This window comes from Salmo salar, chromosome ssa23 (genome assembly GCF_905237065.1).
Source record: "Salmo salar chromosome ssa23, Ssal_v3.1, whole genome shotgun sequence".
In the NCBI taxonomy this organism is placed as follows: domain Eukaryota; kingdom Metazoa; phylum Chordata; class Actinopteri; order Salmoniformes; family Salmonidae; genus Salmo; species Salmo salar.
In genome coordinates, this window is record NC_059464.1 from 26936879 (window position 1) to 26959210 (window position 22332).

Below are 22332 nucleotides of genomic sequence, written 5' to 3' on the forward strand. Positions count from 1 at the left end.
GGGCCATTGACTCCCTTGGTGTGAAAGATGATTGGTCTGTTGTGAGACCTTCTTATTACAATTTCCTTCCTTCACATCTCTGAGAAATCTAGCCGAGCCAGGCGGTAGGCGCTCTGGCCGCTCTGATTGACAGGGCGATCCTGCACCTTTGGGAGTGATTGACAAGACAGTGGGACATCCTTATTAGACTCTCTTGTTTTCTCTGCTGCCATAATTGCTGACATTTATCCAGTGTTTCATGGTGTTTGCTAATGTATTAATGCAGCCACTCTGAGGGCTCCGCGCCCGTCGCCGAGTCTCCCGGCTTTTAATGGATTCTCTAGTTGACAGGCCCGTGCAGGCTTATTGGGGCCTGCTGGTTGCCGTAGCGACAGGGCTCAGTGATAAGCTGAGAGAGAGCCCCCTGTGATTGCTGTCTTTAGGTGACATTCAGTGGGCCTAGACTCTGTGAGGGGGACATGAGCTCTATGGAGGAGAGACTGTGTAGGCAGTCTCTATCCATCGCCCTCTAATGACCAAATACATTTGCTAATGCTACTTTGAGTCAGGGCTAAAAGTAAGGCGGTCTGGTACCGTGTCCCAGCAAAATAGATAGTGGGGGGTTAGGCTCATGTTTTACCGGTACGGCTATCACAATAATTCAAACAAAATGTCAAAAACTGTAGGCTATTACACAATTATTTGTCATTAGTGTATGTCAGAGGCATGAAAAATGAGCGAATGGACTTGAAAACAGGTGGTATAGCCTCTGCTCCACATTTTGCGAAGGCAGAGATGGGTGGCCGACAACACGCGCAGACAGCAGTATACGCATACATTCTGGCCTAATGAAATTGGCCAAATGTCATTACACTTTTTGGTGTTTTGTGTAACAGATGTCTGTTTCTGTCCACCACTGTTTTAGAGGATGAAATGTGCACGGGTAGCCTAGTAAAAGAGCTCTTTTGAAGTGATTATTTCACATTTGGAGGAGAACATGACTGGTTGTGTTTGCCACAATAAGTTGTAAAAGTTAAATGAAAAATCTTTACGACTAGGCCCACAGAGATCCTATTGAATTAATAGTGATTCTATAATAATTTCTATGATAAGGCCTACATTTTTTTTGATGCATGTGTGTGCACACACACAGGTCCCGTGCCGGGAAGAAATGTAATTACTTTCACCCCTGCATTGATTGCTCTGATACATAAAAATAAAAAAATCATCCAAAGTGTTCCTCATTACTTTGGCCACTTCTTGGATCCCCTAGTCTGTGAGCATAGTGGTAGGCATGAGACAATTATGGAATTTGGAGTAATGTGGCAAATGGCCACAGTTGCCAATTTTTTTTTTAATGTTTTGAGCTTAAAATGCACCTTCTCCTAAAATGAAAGTATTCAGAAGTTTGACGATTTATTTGAGTTCACGGTTGTTGTCCATGATTGTCGGTTATACGATAATTGTGCCAGGGCTACATGGTGGTAAAACACCCCGCTGTTGATCCAGCAGCAGACCGGCATTCCTTTCCCACTGTGACTCTCTGTGGAGAAGCCGGTGATCAGAGTTGCCTGTGTGAACCTCACACACTTGGTGCAGGACCCCTGATCCTAATCAGGAGTGACATATCTGCAGCAGCAAGGAGGAACCTGAAAAGGGACCAACAGGTGTTTAGGGTGGGGCTTCTTTATTCTTTTCTTCTCTTCTCCTCCGTCTTTATTTTCTCTTTCTCAGGCTCTGTTGTCCCCCTTCATCAAAGCGTTGTTGAACAAGGTGCTATTGGGGCTCTGGGTGCCGTCAGTGCAGCTGTCAGTGGTAATTATCTCACTCACAGCCAGAGACCTAATCCAAACACTGCCTGAAAAAAGAAACAGAAAGAGAATAAGAGAAAGAGGGAGAGAGGGAAAGAAAGAGAGCCAGCGAGGGGGGCTGAGAGAATTATTTCCCTGCATCGCTCCCCAATGCTTAGAAGCTTCAATGCAAGTGTTAATTAAAAGAATCCAAAAAAGAGGAGCTTGTTCATTGTGTAAGGATGGAAGAGAAGGTCAGTGTGGGGGGTGTTAACCTCTCCCCTATGCCTTGCGGCGTTCCGTCACAGAGCTGTGGAGCTGCACTTGTCCCAAAGCATCAGTGGAAGGCACAGGGTCAAAGCTTGGCTTGGGTGAGCGCTCAACTTTTATTCCTTTTTTTGGGCACACATGTCATCCCTCCCCTCAAGGTCCCCCATTGACTGGGGAAGTGATCAACTTTATTTCTACACATATTAGGGCCTCGGAGGAGGAAAGCCTCTTATTGTCAAGGGTGTCCACTCTGCCGCTGTTAAATTCTCACGTTTTATTGCCTCTCGATTGTCGAGGCTAGAGGAAAAGAGCATGGCATTCCTCCACATCTCAAAGCCCTCGTCGCTGTCCTGCTCAATGGGTCAGCCTCTCAAACCCCTGTGTCAATCATGTTTTTTAACAGCACTTTGCTTTCTATGGTCCACTGTTTAGAAATGTGCTCTTTCAAACCAACAAAGTGTGGCAACCGGACTCAATTTACAGTCCAGAATATTTCCATCCAATTCCTTTTATAAATTAATAATATCAACATGGCTACATAATGTCTCCACCATTTCCTATGACCGAGAACAGCTTCTTGCATCACCGCCTGATATGGCAACTGGGGCCTAACTCCCTGCCATCCAGAACCTCCATACCAGGCACAAATTGTCAGACTCCAGCCACCCAGGCCATAGACTGTTCTCTCTGCTACCGCAGGACCCTGAACCAACAGGACCCTGAACAGCTTCTACCCCAAAGCCAAAAGACTGCGAAATAGTTAGCCAAATGGCTACCTGACAATCTGCATTGACCTTTTTACAATAACTCTTTTGACTAATCACATATGTTGCTGCTACTGTTTATCTATCATGTTGCCTTGTCACTTTATTCCTAGTTATATGTGCATATTTCCCTCAATTACCTCGTATCCCTGCACATCGACTCGGTACTGGTACCCTATGTATATAGCAAAGTTCTAGTTAGGCATTGTGTAGTTATTACTTGTTATGTATATATGCTGTTATTACTTTTCTATTTCTCTATTTACTTTCTACATTCTTGGGAAGGGCCCCTAAGTAAGCATGTCACTGTTAGTGTACACTTGTTTACAAATCATGTGATTTTAATAAAATAAAATTGTACTTACACTTGACACCCCAACATACACTTTCATACTCACCACATACGCTGCTACTACTGTCTCTGTTTCCCCTGGGATTTTTTTCAGCAGTGGTGAAGTTAGCATGGGGGGGGGTGGTTGTGGGCATGGCCAATGGCACGGTTTTAGTGGCCATCTGAGATTTTAAAAAATGTGCTGTTTTAGAGCGCATTTCCTGCAATTCTACAAATTTTCCCCATGGTTTATGCAATGTTGCTCCATTATATTTTCTAATTTTATATCTGGTTTAAGTTTACTCAAATGTTTTACCATCCCATTTTATATATTGTCTTTGTGTGAATATTTAGTTAAAAAAAATTGGGCTGTGACGTCTATGCATATATGTAAACAGTGCTGTCTATCTATCCTGTTGCCTTGTCACTTTCACCCTTACCTATATGTATATAGCTACCTCCATTACCTTGTACCCCTGCACATTGACTGGTACTCTCTGTATATAGCTTGTTATTGTTATTAGTTATTTACTGTATATTTATTCCTCGTGTTATTGTTGTAATTTTTATCTTTAACTCCGTATTGTTGGAAAAGGACCCGTAAGTAAGCGTTTCAATAAGTCTACACCTGTAGTTTAAGAAGCATGTGACCGATAACGTTTTATTTGATTATACAAGGATATTTAACCCGCTGAAGAATTAGTGTGGGTAGATTTGTTACATGAACAATGTAAGGCAATTATGGTAAGTTTTCTTCCTATGTGTTCCAGTGCTCTTTAGTTGTCCCAGCCTAGGCCTCTTCTGTGATGTACATTTTGCTTTTAATTAGTTGTGAAAGACAAACACTGTCATGTCAGTATGTGTGGGCCGTGGAACTCACAAGGCCACATAGGAAGGCCATGACTAGAAGATGAAAACATGACTTTGACTGCTTCTTCTACACGGCTTTCCTGCTTCTTCCCCTGGCCCTGTGCTGCACAGCAGGGAAATGGGTATGGACCATGGCAGGATATTGCTCATGATTTATTTGTCAAGGGAATACTGTGTTTCTGGTGTTCTTTGCTTACCCGTTTAGCGAGTGGGAATTTGAAGTACAATGGTCAAGAGAGAACCTTATTTCTAGCGCCAGAAGTAATTAACAGTAAATTCTCAAATGACTGATGGCTCTCTCTGATATTTGGGTATGTTGTTTTTATAAGCCAGAAAAGCATGTGGTGGCCGAGGACTAGCCGTTCCGCTATTTTCTGGCTGAATCACTTTAAAAGAGATGTGGAAAACTCCAGCAGTCACTCTGCTTTTGAAACTCAATTGCCGTTGCATGGAATTGGCTCCTGATTCAACAATTACCAGCTGGTCTTTGTTGGCTATAGCACCTGACAATAGCAAAGATTGTCACCCCCTGCTGTTGACTGCCAGGGACTCTCCCTTTTATCTGTCAGTGTGTCAATCACAGCATTCTGTTTAAACCTCCAGTTAATGCCACGAGTTTCTCAAGCGGTGAACGAGTAGGTCAATACATTTTTACAGTATTAATGAACTACAGTCGATGAGTGATGACTTGGTTTGCTAATGTTAATTATGAACAGACTAAAATACAGTATTGCTGAGTAGCGATTGTTTGTGACAATGCTTTTATTCATGAACTTTGATATTGTCAGTGATGGTTTTTCGTTGTGGTCAGATTCAGATCTGCCTTACATGCGCTCACTTCTGTTTTAGACTGTCATACTTAAAAATGAAATGATGAAAGCCTTTTAACACATGCAGTATTGATTTATGACTAAGATCATCCCTTTCTGGGAGGGCAGGTTAGTGATCAACACTGAGGTAAAAATGATGGGTTCTGGTGTTGCACAGTATACTGAAACTTCTGTAACTTTTTGATACTTGGAACACGAAAAACGGTTCGGTATTCCAATTTCTTACTTTCGGTACTTCTGTCATGTGTTTCACGTCGTCTACTGAATTGAGAGAGGATCAAGTCAATCAGCGCGGATGAATTCCCCATCTTATAGCGCACCGTGCCTGCTCCACTTACTGCTAGTCTAGCCTGTCCTGAGAAACCACTGCACTGGGAGTCTGCTGCACAGAAGGTAACACACTTAAATAATGCAACATGGCATGTAGAATTGTTTAACTTGTTAATTACTGTTCACAAAACAATGTCCGTTACAGTCTAGAAACTTTACAATCAGTGCCGGATTAAGAAATCGTAGGCCCCGGGGATTCGTTTTCTTAATAGGTCTCATGCCCCCCTTTCTGGCACACCATCATTTTCTGTAAACAAATCTGTGCACCAAGACGCAATTGGATGCGTGGTAAATTTACTGTTGAAGAAGAAGCCCCTTTTTATAATAAAGCCATAATAATGTTTGCCATGTGTCATGGGCTACAGTTGAGCAGAGGCGTTTTTACAATTTCCACACGTGAGGATTTTTCTTTTTTGGCATGGTGCAAACATTTAACACCTGCTCTTTCCATGACATAGACTGACCAGGTGAATTGAACTGGCTGTGTGAATGACATTGTGTGTCTTAATGAGACCGCACACATTTTTATATAGGTAATGTATACAGTTTATATTGACTTTCATAAAGTTTTTGTACTTGTTTTTTTTGTGCTGCCTTTTGGGCCTCCCACGGGCCTGGGCCCAGGTGCTTCAGCCCTGGTAAGCCCCTGCTTTAACCCGGCCCTGTTTACAATGCAAGAAGATACCAGGTTGCTTCCAGCTTTGTAGGCCAACTTTCCTTGCTACCTTACAGCTGAAGCTAACATTAATTATTGTTTGTGATACGCAAACCATAACACTAAATATAGCTTATTGTCACCAAAAAGTGATTTATTAATTTCCTCTCCCCGCCCCATCTCTGTCAAGATAATCTTTGCTCAAGCCTCGAACTGACTGTGTGTGAATGACGTCATAGGTCTTAGACTGCACACATTTTTATAAAGGGAGAGATTGGTTCTTTTATGCAAATGTTGTTGATCAATACAATAAAAAAAAGTCCCAAATGTAGCCAAATGAAATCAGCCAAAACAAGCTCAATAACCCAATGCATGCACACACTCATATTGAATATACATTCACCTGTATTATGAATAGGCCTCGGCTACATCTTGATTCACCCAGTTTATCAGTAGAGATTTACCATTCAAATAAATTATTACTGTTATGTATTTAGATTTGTTAACCGTCAATTTACTGTATAATTGATTCATTAATAATGCATCTTGATGATATTGAACTCAAGATCTGTCTGGATCAAGTGCCATTCTGTGACTTTGGCTAATATTATTTTTGGGGCCATGGTATCATTTTGGTATCGAGCATCCGGATGGTATCGCATATCGTGATACTAAACCTGGTATAGTTATTGAAGTCAAAATTCTTAGATCGGGGACAACACATGGGTACTGGGGTCCCATCACTTTCCTTCGGTTCTACCCTATCCCTTGGGGTTCAGCCGTATAGACAGTCTTTAATAAGTCCTTCCGCTGTGGTAGGTGACATTTACAGTGTCTATAGTTAGGTTGTCTATAAACCATGAATATATATTCCCCATAACAGGCTGGATAAACTTTGCTTTCTTCTAATCATATCAGAAAATCTAAATGGTTTATCTGTGAATGCTGAACTTGGATCTATTTCTCCCTTGACTCCTCCTTTCAGTGGGGTCTGAAATTGACACCCTTGATAAAGATGACCAAAAAATTACTGTATATAGGGTTAAATCGTACTATACTGGCGCCGACGCTCATCCAATGTGGCAGGGCGTGCAAACTATTAATCAAATCAAATGTATTTATATAGCCCTTCTTACATCAGCTGATATCTCAAAGTGCTGTACAGAAACCCAGCCTAAAACCCCAAACAGCAAGCAATGCAGGTGTAGAAGCACGGTGGCTAGGAAAAACTCCCTAGAAAGGCCAAAACCTAGGAAGAAACCTAGAGAGGAACCAGGCTATGAGGGGTGGCCAGTCCTCTTCTGGCTGTGCCGGGTGGAGATTATAACAGAACATGGCCTAGATGTTCATAAATGACCTGCATGGTCAAATAATAATAATCACAGTAGTTGAGGGTGCAACAGGTCAGCACCTCAGGAGTAAATGTCAGTTGGCTTTTCATAGCCGATCATTGAGAGTATCTCTACCGCTCCTGCTGTCTCTAGAGAGTTGAAAACAGCAGGTCTGGGACAGGTAGCACGCCCGGTGAACAGGTCAGGGTTCCATAGCAGCAGGCAGAACAGTTGAAACTGGAGCATGGCCGGGGGGGGGGGAGGGAGGGAGGGAGAGAGAGAGAGAGAGAGGGAGGGAGAGGGAGAGGGGGAGAGAGCCAGCCAGCCAGCCAATAACCCCACCCACTTTGCCAAAGCACTGCCCCAACACCACTAGAGGGATATCTTCAACCACCAACTTACCATCTTGAGACAAGGCTGAGTATAGCCCACAAAGATCTCCGCCACGGCACAACCTAAGGGGGGGCGCCAACCCAGACAGGAAGACCACGTCAGTGACTCAACCCACTCAAGTGACGCACCTCTCCTAGGGTCGGCATGGAAGAGCACCAGTAAGCCAGTGACTCGGCCCCTGTAATAGGGTTAGAGCCAGAGAATCCCAGTGGAGAGAGGTAAACCGGCCAGGCAGAGACAGCACGGCTGGTTCGTTGCCCCAGTGCCTTTCCATTCACCTTCACACTCCTGGGCCAGACTACACTCAATCATAGGACCTACTGAAGAGATGAGTCTTCAATAAAGACTTAAAGGTTGAGACCGAGTCTGCGTCTCTCACATGGGTAGAACGACCATTCCATAAAAATGGAGCTCTATAGGAGAAAGCCCTGCCTCCAAGCCCATTTAATGTTTTGTCGGTTAATAGTAAAACCTTGAAATCAGCACTTGCCTTAACAGGAAGCCAGTGTAGGGTAGCACTGGAGTAATATGATCAAATTTTTTGGTTCTAGTCAGGATTCTAGCAGCCATATTTAGCACTAACTGAAGTTTATTTAGTGCCTTATCCGGGTAGCCGGAAAGTAGAGCATTGCAGTAGTCTAACCTAGAAGTAACAAAAGCGTGGATAAATTTTTCTGCATCTATTTTTTGACAGAAAATCAATGCAATGTTACGCAGATGAAAAAAAGCTGTCCTTGAAACAATCTTGATTTGTTCGTCAAAAGAGAGATCAGGGTCCAGAGTAACGCCGAGGTCCTTCACAGTTTTATTTGAGACGACTGTACAACCATCAAGATTAATTGTCAGATTCAACAGAAGATCTCTTTTGTTTCTTGGGACCTAGAACAAGCATCTCTGTTTTGTCCGAGTTTAAAAGTATAAAGTTTGCAGCCATCCACTTCCTTATGTCTGAAACACAGGCTTCCAGCGAGGGCAATTTTGGGCCTTCACCATGTTTCATTGAAATGTACAGCTGTGTGTCATCTGCATATCAGTGAAAGTTAACATTGTTTTCGAATGACATCCCCAAGAGGTAAAATATATATTGAAAACAATAGTGGTTCTAGAACAGAACCTTGAGGAACACCAAAATGTACAGTTGATTTGTCAGAAGACAAACCATTCAGAGACAAACTGATATCTTTCCGACAGATAAGATGTTAACCAGGCCAGAACTTGTCCGTGTAGACCAATTTGGGTTTCCATTCTCTCCAAAAGAATGTGGTGATCGACGGTATCAAAAGCAGCACTAAGGTCTAGGAGCACGATGCAGAGCCTTGGTCTGATGCCATTAAAAGGTAATTTACCACCTTCACAAGTGCAGTCTCAGTGCTATGATGGGGTCTAAAACCAGACTGAAGCATTTCGTATACATTGTTTGTCTTCAGGAAGGCAGTGAGTTGCTGCGCAACAGCTTTTTCAATTTTGTTTGAGAGGAATGGGAGATTCGATATATGCCGATAGTTTTTAATATTTTCTGGGTCAAGTTTTGGCTTTTTCAAGAGAGGCTTTATTACTGCCACTTTTAGTGAGTTTGGTACACATCTGGTGGATAGAGAGCCGTTTATTATGTTCAACATAGGAGGGCCAAGCACAGGAAGCAGCTCTTTCAGTAGTTTAGTTGGAATAGGGTCCAGTATGCAGCTTGAGGGTTTAGAGGCCATGATTATTTTCATCATTGTGTCAAGAGATATAGTACTAAAACACTTTAGTGTCTCCCTTGATCCTAGGTCCTGGCAGAGTTGTGCAGACTCAGGACAACTGAGCTTTGGAGGAATACGCAGATTTAAAGAGGAGTCCATCATTTGCTTTCTAATGATCATGATCTTGTCCTCAAAGAAGTTCATGAATTTATCACTGCTGAAGAGAAAGCCATCCTCTCTTGGGGAATGCTGCTTTTTAGTTAGCTTTGCAACGGTATAATACATTTCGGATTGTTCTTATTTTCCTCAATTAAGTTGGAAAAATAGGATGATCGAGCAGCAGTGAGGGCTCTTCGATACTGCACGGTACTGTCTTTCCAAGCTAGTCAGAAGACTTCCAGTTTGGTGTGGCGCCATTTCCGTTCCAATTTTCTGGAAGCTTGCTTCAGAGCTCGGGTATTTTCTGTATACCAGGGAGCTAGTTTCTTATGACAAATGTTTTTAGGGGTGCGACTGCATCTAGGGTATTGTGCAAGGTTAAATTGAGTTCCTCAGTAGGTTAACTGATTTTTGTCCTCTGACATCCTTGGGGAGTCAGGAAGGGCATCAAGGAATCTTTGGGATGTCTGAGAATTTATAGCATGACTTTTGATGCTCCTTGGTTGGGTTCTGAGCAGATTATTTGTTGTGATTGCAAACGGAATAAAATGGTGGTGCGATAGTCCAGGATTATGAGGAAAAAATATTAAGATCCACAACATTTATTCTATGGGACAAAACTAGGTCCAGAGTATGACTGTGGCAATGAGTAGGTCCGGAGACATGTTGGACAAAACCCACTGAGTCGATGATGGCTCCGAAAGCCTTTTGGAGTGGGTCTGTGGACTTTTCCATGTGAATATTAAAGTCACCAAAAATGTGAATATCTGCTATGACTACAAGGTCCGATAGGAATTCAGGCAACTCAGTGAGGAACGCTGTATATGGCCCAGGAGGCCTGTAAACAGTAGCTATAAAAGGTGATTGAGTAGGCTGCATAGATTTCATGAAACGTCTTTTTTGTTAGCAACACCTCCGCCTTTGCGGGATGCGCGGGGGTTATGGTCACTAGTGTAACCAGGAGGTGAGGCCTCATTTTACACAGTAAATTCATCAGTCTAAAGCCGTTACAGACTACAAAGGGAAGCACAGCCGCGATCAGCCCAGTGAATCAAGCCTACCAGACAAGCTAAATTACTTCTATGCTCGTTTCAAGGTAAGCAACAGTGAAGCATGCATGATATCATCAGCTGTTCCAGACGACTGTGTGATCACGCTCTCCGCAGTCGATGTTAGTAAGACCTTTTAAACAGGTCAACATTTACCAGTCCCCAGGGCTACACGGATTACCAGGACATGTACTCCGAGCATGTGCTGACCAACTGGCAGGTGTCGTCACTGACATTTTCAACCTCCCCTTGTCTGAGTCTGTAATGCCAACATGTTTCAAGCAGACCACCATAGTCCCTGTGCCCAAGAAAGCGAAGGTAACCTGCCTAAATAACTACCACGTAGCACTCAGGTTGGTAGTCATGAAGTGCTTTGAGGCTGGTCGTGGCTCACAACATCATTATCCCAGAAACCCTAGACCCACTCCAATTTGCATAGCGCCCCAACAGAGCCACAGATGACACAATCTCTTTTGCACTCCACGCTGCCTTTTCCCACCTGGACAAAAGAAAGGAACACCTACGTGAGAATGCTATTCATTGACTTCAGTGCAGCGTTCAACACCATGGTGCCAACAAAGCTCATCACTTAGCTAAGGACCCTGGGACTAAACACCTCCCTCTGCAACTGGTTCCTGGACTTCCTGATGTGCTGCCCCCAGGTGGTAAGGGTAGGTAACAAACATCTGCCACGCTGAGCCTCAACTCGGGAGCCCCTCAGGGATGTGTGCTCAGTCCCCTCCTGTAACTCCCTGTTCACTCATGACTGCATGGCCAGGCACGACTCCAACACCATCATGAAGTTTGCCTAGGCCCCTTATTTCCAATGAAGGGAAATCTTAATGCTACAGCATACAATGACTTTCTAGATGATTCTGTGCTTCCCACTTTGAGGCAACATTTTGGGGAAGACCCTTTCCTGTTTCAGCGTGAACAAATCACGGTCCATACCAGTTAGGATTCCTGGTTTTCACACAGGCGGCCAGGGTTCGACTCCGGGTATGGGAACTGCTTTTTGGGGCGGCAGGTAGCCTAGTGGTTAGAGCATTGGGCCAGTAACCGAAAGGTTGCTGAATCGAATCCCCGAGCTGACAAGGTAAAAATCGGTCGTTTTTTCCCCTGAACAAGGCAGTTAACCCACTGTTCCCCGGTAGGCCGTCATTCTAAATAAGAATTTGTTCTTTACTAACTTGCCTAGTTAAAGGTTTACATTATTGTTTTTATTTTTTAAATAATGGTTTGTTGAGATCCGTGTGGAAGAACTTGACTGGCCTTCACAGAGCCCTGTCCTTAACCCCATCGAAAACCTTTGGGTTGAATTGGAACGCCGACTGCAAGCCAGTCCTAATCGCCCAACATAAATGTCCGACCTCACTAATGCGCTAGTGGCTGAATGGAAGCATGTCCCAACAGCAATGTTCCAACATCTAGTGGAAAGCCTTACCAGATAACTGGAGGCTGTTATAGCAGGTCATGATTTTGTAATGAGACGTTCGACGAGCAGGTGTCCACGTACTTTTGGTCATGTATTGTATAAACGCAACATGCAACAATTTAAAACATTTTACTTAATTACAGTTCATATAAGGAAATCAGGCAAATTGCATCCTCAACTTGAGAAATCTGTGGCATTGTGTTACAAAACTGCACATTTTACAGGGCATTCTATTGTCCCCAGCACAAGGTGCACCTGTGTAATGATCATGCTGTTTAATCATCTTCTTTATATGTCAGGTGGATGGATCATCTTGGCAAAGGAGAAATGTTCACTAACAGGGATGTAAAGAAATGTGTGCGAAAAGTTTAAGAGAAGCTTTTTGTGCGCATGGAATATTTATGATTTTTTAAAACATTTTAACACGTTACATGTTGCGTTTTATTTTTGTTCAGTGTATTTTAAAGGTTAAAATTGGAATGAATAGATAAAGTTCATTCAGATTTTTTTATTGTACAGATTTTTTTCTGATCTCAGTGATTTCTATCCCCAGATGACACTAGCTGCCTCTGGAATCAGCTACCCCTGCCATCACCTCGGTGTGTGTCGAAGGTCCTCACCAGCCAACACCCAGGAGCCAACAGAAGAGGTAGAGAGAGAGAGAGACACACACACACACACACACACACACACACACACACACACACACACACACACACACACACACAGTTTATTTGGCCTTCTTTTACATTTTCTATTGTGTTTTGATAGGTCAACAATACTGAAGTGAATGTGTTTGTACAGTGCGCAGATGTTCACATGGTAAGTGACAGCGAAGGGGATGACTTTGAGGATGCATCTGAATTTGGAGTGGACGAATCAGAGATGTTCGGAATGGGGACTTCTACAGGCTGTCGGAAAGCCCCCTTGAGTACGTACCTCACTGAGTGTGATGCTGCCACTCGATTCAAAAAGCTTGATTTATTGTTTATCAATCTGTTATTAAGCCAATGCTTTTTACTCTCTGCAGTGCCAGAGAACACTGAAAATGAAGTTGATGCCTTACTGCACTTAACTGCTGAATTTACCACAAGGTAGGTTTTTAGTATTGTTTTATCGTTAGCATCGAAAGGGGTCTATGCTTCTCAAAAGATGTGGAAGATCATGAATTCTTGCTTATTGATCTATCTCCTTTTTGTGTTTGCTGCAGGTATGGAGAATGTCATCCAGTGTTTTTCATTGGGACTTTGGAGGCGGCGTCTCAAGAGGCCTTCTATGGCAAAGCCAGAGATGTAAGTAACAATACAGGAGCCTGTCTTGGTAGTATGATTTACAGGACATGCATGATACTATACGACCGTTTTCAATGGTTATTTATTTTTTACATGCTTGGAAGGTTTTTGAAATAAAAAGTTGGAGTGTTTGTTCAAAAAGAGCCACCATTTGATTCCTCTCATAAAGCTCATAAAATTTGTTTCACGACAGCTGCCGCTTTATTTTTAGCCCACAATTTTTCTTCATTTTTCTGCTTTGTCCTTTTAACGAGGGTTGTATCAACTGACAGCTTGTGTGGATTACTGTCTTATTAGAATGGGAGAACACAGCAAGATGTTTGGGGGGTTTTAGACCATGAGGCAGAGGCTCGGTTGGCGTCTTGCCTGTCTCCCAGCTGATATCCTCTTCGCTAAGCCAGTGCAATATGGCCTCCTCGCTGTGGATATCCTCTCTGTGGTGCAGCCGGAGACTGTACATTGTGTCAATGAAAATAAACCAATATGAAGGGACACATGCAGCTGACCCCCAGCTCTCTGCCTGTAGGCCTGGAGGAGATGAGACTGAAGAAACGCACACACATTTGACTCCCACTGATGTGACCATTGGGTGTCAACTATACGGAAACCTCCCCTCCCCAACCACCACCACCGTCCTCTTGACAAAATGGGTCTAAATCGCTCCCTTCTTGTCATTGCAACTAGTTGTTCATTAAGTGGATATTGGAATGGTGCACATTTCAGGAGAAGGGGGGCCGTGGAGAGATTTTGCTCAGTCTCAAAGGCTGGCGGGCTAATCACTAAGTAAAACACTACATTTGATGAAGTGTTTCTGGAGGGGGAGATGCGCCTCAATCCAGCCTTAATGAAAATGCTTTGGGCTGCTGAGCCCTCCAGGGGATCAGCAGTAAGGCTCTTCAGACAGGCCACCCATCACTGCCAAGGCTCTTCTTAAATCCCCTTAACGGTGTGGTTAATCGGAGTAACCCTGCTCTCACTCACACAAAGACACGCATCAAAATTCATAGCAGTGCCGGGGTGAGGGTTTTATCACACTCAAGTATCCTCTTAAATCCCCCGTAGTTTAGCAAAAGAGCAATGAGGGGGAGAGAGGAGAAATCGATACCAGGTAGGGAAATGGATAAACATATTTTAATCCATCCCTTCCTGCTCTGATGAAAGTGATCATTTTAGTGGCTTTTAATATTTTCATTTGTTTCTACTAGCACAGTTCCAGTCAGGTGAACTGAAGCCCAGCTGAATATTTAGACTATTAGGTTGAACTGTGTAAAGACTATATTATTTTAATGCAGTTCTACAATTGAATGCTATTGTTTTGTATTCACTCCATTTTTGACTAGTTATTGCGCCTAAAACCCCCCATAAAATCAGAAGTGGTTAGACTAAATATAGCTATTAATACAAAATCATGTGTTTTCAATCGGTTCAATCATGTACCTACCATCTGTTAAAGCGTTGATCTGAATGTGTGTTCTCAGTGTGGGGTCAGGGGAGCAGTAATTTGAGCTCTTCATTTTGAAGTGTTTGCTTTTCTTGAGGCTGCTGTGGATGATCACTTTCACCCGTTTCCTCCGCTCCTCAACACTGGATATAATTAAAAATGTCCTCCCACAACACAAGTACATAAACTGGCTGGCTGTCACAAATGAGATATGGTAGTGTGTTTATCAGAGGCCACAGTTATCAGGCAGGTGTATTTTTACCTTATCCTCTTAATGACCCATACCACAGAAACTCATTTGTAAAACAAAACAAATGGCTGTTTTTTCACTGGTGTCGTGTTGAGCTCGCATAACAATCAGCATCTGTGTGACGTGGTTAAAGATGAGTTAGGTTGTACATTTTGTTCTCAGACTGGTCTTCATCTGCCAGTTGTCACTCTATTCAGCCCCCAGTGGAGCACCTGTGTGGGAGAATTCCTACTCATGTTGCAGATAATCATATGGTCCAGGCCGGACACAAAAAACAGCCGTATGTGAGCTGAGCCCATTCTGGTTGCCAGCTCCTGGCCAACGGCTACCTGGTTCACATGGCTCTAGTCTACACTAGAAGAGGAACAGACAGAGTGAACACTGACAGGGTGCTGTGTGAAAATCACTACAGTCTGGCTCACAGAACGGATCGGTTTTCTCAAGCTTCTTCTCTTCTCCTCTTCCCCTTCTCTGTATGGTGAACAGGTGGGAGGATTCACACCAGCGGCTTTTGGGTCACTTTCTAGCTCGGGTTGAACCTAGTAATTTAGTTTTACAGGTGATTTGTCCCTGCTTAGAAATGCACTACAAAAGATGAAACGTGAAAGAAGATGGGGAACAGTTAGAGAAGACCGTTTAAGTAAAACGACAAAGTTTGTGATTGGGTGTTATTAGAGAGAAGGGCTTTTCCCATTTCTTTACATAATGTATGTTTTTGAACATACGGTTTGTGAAAATGTCCTCCGGAGACTTAGCACTTTCTATAAGTTGCAGAGGGACGAGTGTGTGTGCGTGTCCATGCGCCTACGTGCACGTATGTATAAGATAATGAGTGTGTGCGTGTCTCATTTCGTCTTTTGTGAGAAGAAAAAAATAAAACTCTCCTCTCAAGGCTGCATTTGCTTGTCTTCTCAGCATGAGTGTTTAATCTTTTCAGGGCGTTCAATTGGGCCACTGAATTAGCCCCAAGCTCCTTCCCGCTAGGAACCAGGGAGCTTATTCTAAACCTCTAATCGCTGAGCAAACACAGCAGTGCTCTCCCACTCCTTTTCTATACAGGCCACAATATAGCACAACTTTCTTTTTACTTTCCCTCACTTTTCTGCCTGTGTGGATTTTGCTTTTGGTATATACAGCAGCTCCTGAGAAATTAGCTCCTTCGAGTGTTGTAAGGAACATAGGGGGTTAGAAAGAAATTTGAGTGAGTGTTCTGTAATTTAGAGGGCTTTATTTCCTACATCATCCAAGAGAACCTTTTGTTTGTGGCTGTGTTTGTTTTTTAATGAGTTGTCAGTGAGTCTTGAGAATCTGTGGCTCATATGGTGTCTACCCATGGATTTAGAGCATTGTCAATATTGTCCGCTCCTGCTGTTAACCTGAGAAGGCCAATGGCATTTGGTGTAAAATAAAGGGATTTTGTCTGTTTTTGTTTTCTCATTGGCCGCCTCAAAGGAAGTTTTATTTACTCCCTGTTCATTTGATTTTGTGTGTTTTGCGTTTGACTGGTTTGGCCTTGTTGTCTGTGAAAGCAGTCTCTTTACTCGCGGTCTCCTGTCGAACGACGCACGAAAGCTGTATAAAACCTCTCCCTTCAATGATAATATAACCAGACTCTGAGCAAGGACATTTGTCTCCCCTTCCCAGTGCTGTGTTGGGTGAAGCCCCTGTGTTTCAGGGTCTGGCTGGTCATTAACTCATTGGCTTCTAAATCCTCATACCTCTAATGAAATACCTCTGCTTTCCGTTTCCACAGAGAAAACTGCTGGCAATCTACCTCCACAACGACGAGAGTGTCCTCGGCAACGTCTTCTGCTCCCAGATGATGTGTGCAGACTCCATAGTGTCCTATCTGAGCCAGAACTTCATCACATGGGCCTGGGATGTCACTAAAGAAGCTAACAAAGCCAGGTATGTCTAAGTATATGCCCTCATCACATCTCAGGAATCCACTACTGGAGAACAGACCGAATATTAGAGAGTCTGAGAAGTGGATAATATTCAGCCCCCAGTCGCCAACTCCGCACCACCTTCTCTTTAACTCAAGCCCCTCTTCATCGGGAAGGGGGATGTGTGCTAACAAAAGCACTTGTGTTTGCAGTATGAGGCCCCAATTGGGCAATCTTCACTAATCTGCCTCAATGGAGGGTCAGTTCGAAATGAAGCTCACATGAAGTCTGCGTTGCCTGGGAGACCATATCTATTTACCCAAGGCTGAGGGAGTTGTCTTATCAACGTGACAAAAACTTTATCTCTCCTCCGTAAGTTCACAACAGTTAGTTTCCGATTCACTGCAGATTCCAACTCCTTATTTCCACCTAGGTTGTGGATGTTCCAGTATGTGACTCCTTGTGCTTAGCATTACCCAACTACACTCTCAAGCCCTCCACTCTTGACCCCCAAGCCAGGCTGGCCTCTCCCTGGCCTTGCTCTCCTCCTCCCCTAGCCAAGGGGGAGAATGAGGTAGGGTCCCAGGTGTGATGTGTCTGCTGTGGGGAGGATGGAGGAGGAGAGAGGGCCCGGCCGGTAGCCAGATGGAGGTTTGATTGGGGCACAGCAGCAGGCCCTAGATTTTCCTTCCACTAGACTTCAGGGCTAAGCCCACCCCCTGGTAGGAGGCGTTTACGAAAGACCGGGGGTGAGGCTCAGACACTGACCTCACTCCTTTTTTATTTCCTTTAAGGATATTCCTTCCCTCATTCTGTACCCTTTCTCCCTTTGCTTCTTGCTTTTTGCGCCCAGCTGGGCCTTTTTATTGCAGATTAAAGGCAAGCAACATCTGGAGCTGTTTCCCCCACGTTCTCACGCGCTCATCTCTGCACCAGTATCCCTGCACATTGTAAATATGGTATTGGATCTGACCCTGTATATAGCGTCTTACTTCTCGTGTTCTTATTTTTATTTGTCGTATGTTTTTGTTCTGCCTAATGTTATTTGTTTGTGCTACATTGATAATGATTATTGCATTGTTGGGTTTGGAGCTTGCGAGAGGAATTTCACTGTGACATTAACACTTGAAACTCTTAGGTTAATCCTGAGTCACTGATGATAGGCATGAGTCGCAGTGACTAACTATTAAGAAGGTATCCTAATTTCTAGGGCCTCATAGCGTAAAATGAGCCAGTTAGGTTGCCTCTGTATTATCACAGTCCTCTTAGTTTAGGTATTAATTATTATGCATAAAGCCAGATCTGCTGAAAACATGCCAATTGTCACCCATGGGAAATGTCTCTGAAATACCACATGGACACTGAACCTCATACACAGCAAATATTGAACTTATTTATGAATAAATGTACTCTGAAACTACATCTTTCAGATTGTTATCTATGTTTGTTTTTCTTTTGATTCTATGTTTTGTGTTTTGACTGCCCACTTTCATACCACATCTCGTCTTTTTAATGCATCATATGGTGCTGTACTGATCAAAAATGAAATTGAACTCCTCATTGTTCAACACATTACCAGTGAAGGTTATCGTGCAGTCATCCGACTTCTTCATAAGCTCTGTGTATTCAAAACAAGAGAATATCCGGAGAAATTCAATTTTCCATTCAACACGTCTACACAGAAAGTGTCTGTTTTGTGTGAGTAGCGTCCGGTTCCAATTCCACGTGATTGACTAAAGCACACCTGGAGAGCTTGTTGGATGCTCACTGGGGTGGGGTGGCAGCAGTCTCTCAAGATCTCACGCATGACTGGTGTAAAGACGTGAACCTTACAGTCCAAGGAAACATAAACATTTTGGGCGGAGACAGAGTGAGCTGATTTAGAGCCTCGTTACACTACTTTGACGACGCCACCTACACAGAACAAAAATATAAACGGAGCATGTAAAATGTTGGTCCCATGTTTCCTGAGCTGAAATAAAAGATCCTAGAAGTGTTCCATATGCACAAAAATATTATTTCTCATTGTTGTGCACAAATCTGTTTATATCCCTGTTAGTGAGCATTTCTCATATGACAAGATAATCCTGACAGGTGTGGCATATCAAGAAACTGATTAAACAGCATGGTCATTACACATGTGCACCTTGTGCTGGTTACAATAAAAGGCCACTCTAAAATGTGCGGTTTTGTCACACAACATAAGTAACATTAAATTTCGCTACCATAAGCTGCTGCCCAACGTCGTTTTATAGAATTTGACCGTACGTCCAACCGGCCTCACAACCGCAGACCACGTGTAACTGTGCCAGCCCAGGACCTCCACTTCCGGCTTCTTCACCTTCGGGATTGTCTGAGACCAGCCACCCGGACAACTGATTAAACTGTGGGTTCGCAAAACGAAAGAATTTCTGCACAAACTGTCAGAAATCATCTCAGGGAAGCTCATCTGCATGCTTGTCGTCCTCACCAGGGTCTTGACCTGACTGCAGTTCGGTGTTGTAACAGATTTCAGTGGGCAAATGTACACCTTCGATGGCCACTGGCACGCTGGAGAAGTGTGCTCTTCACAGATGAATCCTGGTTAACTGTACCTGGCAGATGGCAGACAGCGTGTATGGCGTCGTGTGGGCGAGCGGTTTGCTGATGTCAACGTTGTGAACAGAGTGCACCATGGTGGGGTTATGTAATGGGCAGGCATACTGTAAGCTACGGACAATGAACACAAATGCATTTTATCGATGGCAAAATACCGTGACGAGGCCCAGTGTTGTGGCATTCATCTGCCGCCATCACCTTATTTTTCAGCAATGACCTGGGGAATAGTTACAGGGGAGAGGGGGATGAATGAGCCAATTGGAAGCTGGGTATGATTAGGTGGCCATCCCCACATACCCCCCTCTGAGTGGTACAAGGTAAAGGCACCATATGTCCCTTAATACCAGAAGACAGCATTTTTGCTCTTTGAGCCAAATTGAAAGGGAAAGGCTTTCAAAATATCCACACATTTGTGAATTGTTGCATTAAGAAACTGTGCAACACTATATGCAATATGGTTTAGATGAGAAGCTCCTGTATAGTTTGAATTGTTATCCTTATTTTGTTTGTCTATACATTATGACATTCATGGTATGAGAATAGCTGCACTCGCACTTGAAGCAGTAATGTTTCTTTAGCTACAACACATCCAAGGTACACTTGGGCGATCTACTGTTTTATAGGGTATACCAAGGTATGATTTTCAATACAAAAATCTATGTTTTTATTTTGGGTTGGGGGGCATCACCGCCTTGCAGGGACTGTTGGTGTGCGTGCTACGCCACTGCTTATAAACTATACGTTCAGTAGAACTATAGAACATCTAAGATGTGTCAAATAACTTATATCCAGCTCAGGGCTCCAGCTATGCATTTGGTTTGCTAATTTGTTAGCTAAGTGACTAGATATCAAGCTTTTTGGTTACAGCAGATGCATTCAATCCCCTCCTGAATCAAGATCCCTGTTGCCTAAATAGTTTTGAGCAAAAATTCTGCCCCTTTATTGCATATTCAGTAATACCTTATACCCTGGTATGGTACAGAAATTGTATGAAAATCTGGATACCGCCCAACCCTAGAGGTGTTCAGTCCCACGGTCCTGCCTTTAGTGATGAGCTTAGAGGGCACTATGGTGTTGAACGCTGAGCTGTAGTGAATGAACAGCATTCTCACGTAGGTGTTCCTCTTGTCCAGGTGGGAGAGGGCAGTGTGGAGCGCGGTAGAGATTGCGTCATCTGTGGATCTTTTGGGGTGGTTTCCAAATTGGAGTGCGTCCAGGATGATGGTGTTGTGAGCCATGACCAGCCTTTGAAAGCGTTTCATGGCCACAGATGTGAGTGCTACGGGGCTGTAGTCATTTAGGCAGGTTACCTTGGCGTTCTTGGGCACAGGGACTATGGTGGTCTGCTTGAAACAAGTAGGTATTACAGACTGGGTCAGGGAGAGGTTGAAAATGTCATTGAAGACACTTGGCAGCTGGTCAGTGCATGCTCTGAGTACCTGTCCTGGTAATCTGTCCTGCCCTGAGCCCTTGTGAATGTTAACCTTTTTAAAGGTCTTACTCGCATTGGCTACAGAGAGTGAGATCACAGTTGTTCGGAACAGCTGGTGCTCTCATGCATGCTTCAGTGTTGCCTGCCTTGAAGCAAGCATAGAAGGCGTTTAGCTCTCGTCACTGGGCAGCTTGCGGCTTGGTTTCGTTTTGTGATCGTTTGCAAGCCCTGCAACATCCGACGAGCGTTAGAGCTGGCATAGTAGGAATCAATCTTAGTACTGTATTGATGCTATGCTTGTTTGATGGCTAGTCGGAGGTCGTGGTGGGATTTCTTATAAGCGTCCAGATTAGTGTTCCGCTCCTTGAAAGTTTAAGCTCTTGCCTTCAGCTCAGTGCATATGTTTTCTGTAATCCAATGCTTCTGGTTGGGTTATGTACGTACGGTCATTTTTGGGATTGCGTCATCAATGAACTTATTAATGAAGCCGGGGACTGTGGTCGTCAACTCAATGTTATCGGATGAATCCCGGAGCATATTCCAGTCTGTGCTAGTGAAATAATCCTGTAGTGTAGCATTCGCCTCATCGGACCACTTCCGTATTGAGTGTCACTGGTACTTCCTGTTTGGTTCTTGCTTGTAAGCAGGAGGATAGATTTATAAGATTTGCCAAATTGTGGGCAAGGGAGAGCCTTGTTTGGGTTTCTGTGTGTGGAGTAAAGGTGATTTAGAGTTTTGTCACCAAGTTGCACAGGTGACATGCTGGTAAAAATCTGATTTTGAAGAGATGTCACCAGACATATTTTACTAATGTAAATCCACCCTTCAAACCTGTAACTCTACCAAACCACCCAAAAAATATGTTTCTTTAGGACCTTCGTAGGAGCGTTGTTAGATATCAGAACAGGATCCCAAAACCATCGTTAGTAAAGTTTCCCTTGAAAACCCTTGTTATGTATTCACTGCCTCAGACCACTCATAGAACAGCTAAGTGCGTTTTTGGGTGGGTGCTTTTTTTGCCCTACCGCGTCACTTTATACACCGAATATATCTGCTAAACAGAAAATCATGATGTTCATCTGTCTTTCTGTGATCACTTATGACTTCAGAACTAATGTGACTACAAATACAAAGTTGCCATTTTCTTTTGCATTTGTTAAACAAGTGAAGGATGAAAAGATGCTTCAAATAAAAACCGAGATGACTGCGTAAATAGCCTACATACGCCTATATAAATCAGTAATATTAAAATGTCATGTTAATTCAGTTGAGTTCTATTTAGCTAATTTTAGGCTACTGTTGGTCATTTTATATTCAATATATTTCATGATGTGTAACAAGGTGCCCAATGATGTGCCAAATCTGGATTTTTACTCCATTAATATAAGCTAAGCATTAGAATAAACCACCTCAATATTTGAGATATCTCTAGGAGCTGATCTGTCGTCAGTATTGTGGAATAATTCTAATGTTAAGGTCAAATTTGAATGGAGAAAGCTGATACGAGAGCAGCGCTGTGTTTTATTTAGATCCTATCAGTACTGACACAAGCCTCAACGACGCAC

The 22332-nt window shown here is 43.4% G+C and overlaps 1 protein-coding gene across 3 annotated transcripts in view; it reads left to right on the plus strand.

The window, feature by feature from the left end:
• LOC106584329 (FAS-associated factor 1) overlaps nt 1-22332 on the plus strand; it is an 88284-nt gene that overhangs the window by 39174 nt on the left and 26778 nt on the right. Inside the window, exons 9-14 of one of the 3 annotated variants that reach the window (XM_014169488.2) lie at nt 12422-12517; nt 12640-12799; nt 12899-12962; nt 13079-13160; nt 16605-16759; nt 17591-18157. In XM_014169488.2, the coding sequence (XP_014024963.2) occupies nt 12422-12517; nt 12640-12799; nt 12899-12962; nt 13079-13160; nt 16605-16759; nt 17591-17894 (861 nt within the window). In that variant the 3' untranslated portion in view covers nt 17895-18157. Of the gene's footprint in view, nt 1-12421; nt 12518-12639; nt 12800-12898; nt 12963-13078; nt 13161-16604; nt 16760-17590; nt 18158-22332 lie in introns of those variants that run through there. The other 2 variants (XM_014169485.2, XM_014169487.2) reach the window with 2 other exon arrangements.